The 7825-nt window shown below is 51.8% G+C and overlaps 1 protein-coding gene across 2 annotated transcripts; it reads left to right on the top strand.

Moving 5' to 3' along the window:
- The first annotated feature begins 311 nt into the window (after positions 1-311).
- Positions 312-4801, top strand: LOC109761666 (glycosylinositol phosphorylceramide mannosyl transferase 1). Of its 2 annotated transcripts, XM_020320488.4 has the most exons (5): positions 312-912; positions 1017-1398; positions 1507-1670; positions 1790-1860; positions 4463-4801. In XM_020320488.4, exons 1-5 carry the CDS (start codon positions 686-688, stop codon positions 4621-4623), a joined length of 1005 nt encoding a protein of 334 aa, XP_020176077.1. In that variant the 5' UTR covers positions 312-685; the 3' UTR covers positions 4624-4801. The 2 variants fall into 2 exon arrangements, with proteins under 2 accessions (XP_020176077.1, XP_073361117.1); XM_073505016.1 differs by lacking the exon at positions 4463-4801 and having other exon boundaries at positions 317-912; positions 1758-1860.
- Positions 4802-7825: the final 3024 nt, after the last annotated feature.

Genomic DNA, 7825 nt, shown 5'->3' with positions numbered 1-7825 from the left:
CCGTCGCCCCAATATTTGGATGGATGAAGGGCGCGCCATATCGTCTCGCCCAACCTCCAAATATGAAGTCGCGCGCCCGCCGAAATTTATGGCGATAGAAGGTGGGACGGTCACTCTGCTCAATTGACTTTTTCGATCAAAATCGTAGTAAGTCATAATGGTGGTTATTATAGCGATGGGACCGATATGACGGCTAGAGCTCTAGAAATTGTACTCCATATAACTTGGTTAACCCAGATTATCTCGCAAAAAAAAACTTGGTTAGCTCAGATTGAGTGAGTATATTTCTCACTGAATTTGTGCGCGCGGTCCATGCGTAGCCGAGATCGGAGGGGAATGTTTCTTTACGCTGCCACCTGCTCCAGCCAGCTGACCACCGTGGGTGTGGCCCAACCACCGGAGATTCTTCCGCTGCATCTGCATTAGGAAAAGCAAGGCGATCTCAGCTCAGCTCAAGTCAGCTCGCCCTCCTCTCAGCTCAGCTCCACCACTGGCGTCGAGCGAGCGAGTTGACCAGTACTACTACTTCAGTGTCGCCATCGCCGGTCAGGTGGTGCACACTGGGCACACGCCAAGGCCAAGGCTTTGCTCGCTCGCCGGGAGAGCTCTGTCTCTTTCTTCTTCTTGCTCTGCCCGCGGCCTCTGGGCTCCCGCGACGCCACCGTCTTGGGGAACGCTGCCTGCGATGCTGGGGACGGCCAAGCAGCTGCTGCAGCTGCAGGCCGCGACGCACCGGTGGAACGGCGCCCGCCGCCGCCAGCCCCTCGCCCCCGCGCCCCCTCGCCACGCTCCCGCGGCCAGAGCCGGCAGATTCCTCGCGTGCCTGCTCGCTCTCGCCGCCGGCGCCATCCTCATGCTCTGCGTCACGCTCCACCGCCCGGAGCCCGATGCTTCCGCCGCCGCCTTGCCACGGTGAGTACTGGCCAATAACCAGCCGCAGGTGCCGCGTACGCCACCTGCTCGACTAATTACCCGCGGCTGCGGCGGCTAACACCGTCCTCCCCCACCCCCATCAGCGGCGGCGGCTACGCCGTGGTGATCAACACGTGGAAGCGCTACGACCTCCTGAAGAGAGCCGTCGCGCACTACTCCGTCTGCGCGGGCGTGGACGCCGTCCACGTCGTGTGGAGCGAGCCGCGGGAGCCGCCGGAGGCCCTGCGCCGGAGCGTCCTCAACTGCAGCCGCGGCGCCGCCGACGTTGGGTTCGTGATGAACAGGGGAAACAGCCTCAACAACAGGTTCAGGCCGATCCAGGGGCTCAGGACGGACGCCGTCTTCTCCGTCGACGACGACCTCGTCGTGCCGTGCTCCACGCTGCGGTTCGCCTTCGGCGTCTGGCGGAGCGCGCCCTCTGCCATGGTCGGCTTCGTGCCCCGGATACACTGGCCTGCTGACCCGGTACAAGTGCATAACTACCTGTATTTCTGCATTCTAGTGGATCATTATTTCCTCTGCATGGATATTACTAGAAAGTAGTCATGTTAACTGAATCAGTTTCCCCTGCAGAGAGGCAATACCAAAGAGTACAGATATGGAAGCTGGTGGTCAGTTTGGAGAACAGGGACATACAGCATGGTACTTTCCAAAGCGAGTTTTCTCCATAAGCGGTATTTGGATCTATATACCAACCACATGCTACCGTCGATACGCGATTATGTGACAGAGAATAGGTATATATAACTCTATATTACTGCATCTACATTTGTAGAAAGTTCTCTTCAGTTATGTACATTATGCTGAAATGGTACCCTATGTAGGATGTATTAAGATTTCCACCAATGCTTGGCAGGAATTGTGAGGACATTGCTATGTCTTTTCTTGTTGCAAATGTAACTGGAACTCCACCAATATGGGTCCAAGGTCTGTAAGCATCCCTGCGCACCATTGAAATTCTTCTATGCTATCTTCTGAAGAACTTATATACCCTTAATTCTTTTTTGAGTTAATTTTTTATATAGTCTTATTTAGTTGAATTAGTTCCCACTTGATGCACTGCAATGATCTTCACATTTGTTCTCACCTCTCAGTGTTGATAAATTCAATCGTTGGGGAATTACTAGTGATGCTTAGTTTTACTTAAGGCGGCAAATGTCTTTTTTTTAGACTGTCAATCTTGATTCGTTTTTGCCTGTAAATTTTGCCATCCAAATGGATTATCAGCAAAAACAGGGACCTACAGATGATACCCTGCTATGCTCTTGCCAACCTACCTGTCTTTCAGGAAAGCTTGTGAACTGAATATATTCAGAAGAAAGCTTCAGTTAGAACATGTTAATTATGTACACACAGTATCTCATCTGCGAAGAATGGGAGATTTCATTTAAGCCATAGCAAAGCTACATCAACATGCACTGCGCCAGCGATCTCCTCAGGGTAATTCCTGAGCCAATACGCTGTGTGGCCATCAGTGGTGAAACTAGGCCAGTTCACCCTCACAACATTCTGACGATGAACAGTAAAATAGTTATTTACCAAAAGTTTTGTCAGATTGATGACTTAAATGGAACCCAGTTGTTGTATGCAAGATTTGCCCATGGCGGACATGAACACGACCTATGTTGCTAGTAAATGGCTTACGGCGTTGTGATCACGCGAGGCTTTCGGAACTTGAACTTGATATAGTTAAAATATCTTAATTCTTAGTTGTATGTATATTGCTATCAAATGTGATAATTTCCTCAAAAGTCCCGATTGAACGGTGTTACAATAACTCTACCCATCACTCTATTTTTTTTTTTAGAAAAGGAGGATGACCCCCGGCCTCTGCATCTGGAAGATGCATACGGCCACTTTATTGATTATTCTCGAGGACCTTACAAAGTGTTACGACAATATGCCTGAATCCACCATCTAGGCAACATATGCCGCTACTCCTATCCATATGATGAAGGGGTGCTAGCTGGGCCACTACCCAGACCACTCACCTAAACCTAACATCAAAAGCCGGAATCCCCAGCCTAGCCACATACCGGGTCTGGGGCATAAACTGGTCTGACGCACTCACAGGTGTCGTCTCCGCCATCTTCCACTGATCCATCTCCAAGCAGATTGAAGTGCCAACCTTGGAAGGCTCCTCCGCCATCAACGCCACCAAGACGCCAAATGACGACCACCACCTACGCTAGAACATCGCCAAGCAGATGGAGCGCTACCACAAGATGAAAATCAGCGGTAAAATAGATAAAACGCCGCACACATGGCCGCCGCCAAACACCTCACACGCACCACAAAGCGCCCACCGTGCTTCCGGGAACCCCAGGCGACGCCTTCAAGAAGGAGCGCGACGAAGGTACGACGCCGTCGCCCGCAAGGGGAACTAGAGCTTTCGCCCAAATGAAGAGCACAGTGAGAAACGGGATAGGATCTCAACAAGGCCTCCAAGAAGGGAACCGACGCCCACAAAGGCGCCGCCATTGTCGTGGCCTCCGCCGATGGCCAAGGGTTTCCCCCGATCCCGCCCCCGTCCCATCCATCCGGCCACAGACCTGGCCAGGGGAGCGCACGCAGCCGGAGAAGGCGTTGGACTTCATCGAAGCAGGCACGCCGGGTGACGGGGCACCCCGACCCACCGTAGTAGACGTCCACCGAGACCTCGCCGCCCACACAGCCGAAGTCGCGGACCACCAGCTCCCACGGCCGTCGCCCGTCGAGAAGCCACGCTGTCCACACCGCCCCGGCATCCACCCACCGCGTACATCCCGTCAAAGCACGGAGAGCGACCCACACCGCCGCCACCAGGGAGACCACACCGCGAGCACCCAAGCCGGGCGACGAGGCAGGGCCGCGCCGGCCAGATCCGGGCGGATCCGGCGATCCCCGGCCCACCAGCCGCCAGAGAGGAGCCGGCCCCGATCCAGGGCCGAGCCGGCCTGATCTGGCAGTCGGACCTTCCCAGGAGACCCCCACAGGATCTGGAGAGGGGCTAGCGACAGCTCCGGCGACCGACGGCCGCCACAGAGGGCCTGCGTCGGCGGCCACCAGGAGCTGGGGAGGCAGGCGGCGGCGTCTGATGCGGGGTGGGGGCGCCTCCAACGTCGAGGCGGGTGCGCGGGGAAACCCCGCCGCCGCCTACCGCCGCGCGGGCGGCTGCCGGCGGCGGCGGGGGAGGAGGGGAGGCAGGGGGAAACCGGCGGGCGGCTAGGGTTTCGCCCCCGAGTCGCCCTGAGCTTGTTCAGTAAGTGTCGATTAGGAAAACAACTAGTCTGAAAATTCGTTGCTTTTTCTGTATGCTGGTCAGTTACTTTTAGCATTACTTGAAGTGCCTTGTTTGAATTAGCAACAACCATATGGAAGCCATAAAAAACTTGCTGCAACAACCATTAGAGGAGATAGGAGTAATACTAATTTGATGTCAATACAGAAAACCAAAAAAGAACCAAGTCATGTAAACATAATAGCCTGGATGTTATTGTTATCAGGAGGTGACACCACACTCATGCCGACGTTGTTATTGTTACTGCAGGAAGGATATTCGAGATCGGATCGACCGGCATCAGCAGTTCAAAAGGCCATGATTTGCGGAGATCTAGATGTTTGAATGCATTTGCTTCCATGTATGGCCATATGCCCCTGGTAGCGTCTACAGTCAAGGCTGTTGATAGCCGAACTAGCTGGTTTTGGTGATATGGTTTTCAGTTTGGTTTGGTTTGTCTCTGTTTTGCCTTTCACTTGGGTGCGGCCTAGCACATATTACCAGGCTAGTGTGCTTGTGCATAGTTCATCAGCTTCTAAGATATAGTGTCCGTTGCAAGACTACAGCTCTTTGTAAATTATATGTGCAGGGAAACTGAAACTGTTTATGAATTTTGACACTCCTCTGGTCAAGCGCAGTACAGAGTCGTATTTTTGTCTCCATGTAGTGACATTGCATAATGCACATGAAACAAGGGCACTATGTATTGCCTACAAAATACCTGCAGGAGTACTGGAGTACTTATTTTCATGGGAGTCACAAGCCCCCTTCTGAGAAATGTATGCAGCCTTACATTTGGTCTAAATAGCACTAGTTTCATCCTTGGAGAAGAAGTTGTCTTGAGATTTTCCAATGTTTTATTTGCCCTCGCCCTCCTCCTCGGATATAACGGCCCTCAAGCCCGAGGCACCGCCGTAAACACCTCCTCCGAGGTAGTGGAGGATGCTGCTACGCGCCTTCGTGACCATGTGCGGCAGCTCCTCCTTGATCGGGCGGTGGTTGCGGCGTGGCGGCGATAACGACCCGTTAATAAGGGTGTGCCGTTTGTGCCGTCAGGGCGATGCCGGCTTGTCCTTGACGCGGTAGAGGTGCCTGGGGACGCGGGCTCGTCCTTCACGTGCTACGGTTACACGGCAGGGACGCGGATTCGTCCTTCACCTGTTAGAGTAGGGATGTCGGCTCCCGCTTCACGCGGACACCCGTCGGGGACGGTGGCTCCTCCTTCACGGTTGACAGTGCGGACGCCCTTTTTCCCGCAAACTGGAGACCCCGGTGTGTGTGTGTGTGTGGTGGGGGGGGGGGGGGGGGGGAGGGGAGAGTGGTTGCGGGCATTCAGACCGCTGACGCGCGCGGGGGGACGCGCTTCTCAAGATGGCAGAACATGTCTGAACCGTGCGGTCCGGATGTATGCGGACGGTTTGAGGATCCGTGTTGAAGATGCCCTTAATCAACTACTTAGCTTCCAATGTATTATAGTTTTATGCAAATGAGCAACTCAAAAATAACACCTGAACTGAACATAGACTACTCAGTGTGATGTTCAATACTCAAGTACACGTAACAAAAAGGATGATATTACAATATAATCCTTTTTTAAAGCAATGGAACAAGGAAGTCGACGTTGTTGCAAAAAGAGCCCTATAAAATTAGTCAATTTGTGAGCAGTCAAAGGTAGGCTGACATGGCAGCTACATGACAGTTTTCTTTGTTAGAATTAATGGGTTAGGCCCATAGCAATTTCTAAAATCTCAAAGCCCATGTGTAGAATGGCAAGTGGTGGTGCTAAGTTTAGTCCCACCCCGGAAGTTGAAGAAGAGTTGGACCTCTTTATATAGTGGGTTCTCTCCACCACTCTAAGTGGTGTGTGAGAAGAGAAAGGGAAAACCACACGCGCGCGCTCGCGAGGCGAGGCGAGGCGTACATGCGACATGCGCGTGAATGGTCCGCCGAAATCCGGTCCGTCTCCTTGCAGGAGCGCAGCTTCCTTTTGCCGTTTTATTTTTATGTCTTGGCAGACAAGTTCTTGATTTCTTGTCCGGTAAGTATACGAATGAGAAACCGAGTCGGTTTGGGATTGTGGTCGCGACACAATACCGCCTCTGGTCCTAATATATATACAGCTACCGGCTGCGGCCAGAGATACACCGAATACACCTAGGGTTTTGCCTCATCTCACAACTTGCGCCGCTATCGTAGTCTACTCCATCCCAAACGCCGGCGTGCATCGGCGCGTGGGAGAGCAGGTCTCCGGAACCGTTCGTCTTTGCGATCCTGCACCGGGAGAGGACGAATTAGGTTTTTGGGAAGCGCTGTGCGCGACTGCTCAAATTCGTCATCACGGGTCGTCTTCCGTCCAAGTCGGGCGGTGCTACTCATCGTCGTATTCATCGCCGTCAGCAGCAGATCGTCGCCAACATCGTCATCAACACTGTGGCACCCATAATAGCTAACGATCAGTACGTCCAACATCCTCTGTTCATGTCTGTCTCTACAGCTATTGTTACGTGTTTGCTGCTGTTATGCATGTCTTGCTGTTCTTCTAGTTTGCTAAATTATTGCATGCTAGTATCTCTTCTAGTCATGCATTATTTACTGGAATTAATCATGAACTTGCCTAATATTCCAACAATCCAAAAACCTAATTGTCAGCAATTTCCTGAGTTAACTATGGCTGGATTCGCTGATGCACTGAGGCCGGATAAATTTACCGGTGTGCACTTTAAGAGGTGGCAGGTGAAGACCACGCTCTGGCTTACTGCTCTGAAAGTTTTCCACGTTAGTGTTGGTGCTCCAGAGGGAATGACTGGCGAAGTTCAGAGAAAATTCCAGGAAGCCAATACTATGTTTGTGGGATGCATTCTGAGTGTTCTTGCTGACCGTCTGTGTGATGTGTACATGCACATAAATGACGGAAAGACTCTGTGGGATGCACTGAATGCAAAATTCGGTGCAACAGATGCATGCAGTGAACTGTACATCATGGAGAGTTTTCATGACTACAAGATGGTGAATAACCGTTCTGTGGTTGAACAAGCTCATGAGATACAGTGCATTGTGAAGGAACTTGAACTCCTTAAATGTGTTCTACCCGACAAATTCGTGGCTGGGTGCATGATTGCAAAGTTGCCTCCTTCATGGAGGAATTTCGCCACAACTCTGAAGCATAAGAGACAGGAGATATCAGTTGAAAATCTGATTGCATCTCTTGATGTTGAAGAAAAAGCTCGGGCTAAAGATACTACTGAAAAAGGAGGTGAGGTTCAGCCTACTGCTAACATGGTGCAGAGGTACCCACAGAACAAGAACAAAGGGAAGAACAAACCTGTTTTTAACAAGCCTACCAAGACTACTACCTTCAAGAAGAAGAAGTTCAACAAGGCTGATCTAGAGTGCTACGCCTGTGGGAAGCCTGGACACTTTTCCAAGGAATGCCCTGAACGTGCAGACCGCAGAGGGAAAACAAGCTCCAAGACTGTCAACATGGTGACCGCTAGCAATACTGATGGGTATGGTAATTTACCTATTGTGCTTTCAGTATTTCAATCATCTTCGTGGTGGATTGATTCGGGTGCTAACGTTCATGTGTGTGCTGACATCTCCCTGTTTACTTCTTATCAGGTCGCAAGGGATTCT

The sequence above is a fragment of the Aegilops tauschii genome, chromosome 7 (assembly GCF_002575655.3).
Source record: "Aegilops tauschii subsp. strangulata cultivar AL8/78 chromosome 7, Aet v6.0, whole genome shotgun sequence".
Lineage (NCBI taxonomy): Eukaryota > Viridiplantae > Streptophyta > Magnoliopsida > Poales > Poaceae > Aegilops > Aegilops tauschii.
Note: the sequence above shows the minus strand (reverse complement) of the source record. Positions and strands in the feature narration are given on the sequence as shown.

What these genes read in the sequence shown, in the direction of transcription:
- LOC109761666 (XM_020320488.4), top strand. Translation starts at nt 686, where the DNA reads ATGCTGGGGACGGCCAAGCAGCTGCTGCAGCTGCAGGCCGCGACGCAC. An exon ending in TCCGCCGCCGCCTTGCCACG is followed by an intron (nt 913 to 1,016) that starts GTGAGTACTGGC and finishes CACCCCCATCAG; the next exon opens with CGGCGGCGGCTACGCCGTGG. An exon ending in GATTATGTGACAGAGAATAG is followed by an intron (nt 1,671 to 1,789) that starts GTATATATAACT and finishes AATGCTTGGCAG; the next exon opens with GAATTGTGAGGACATTGCTA.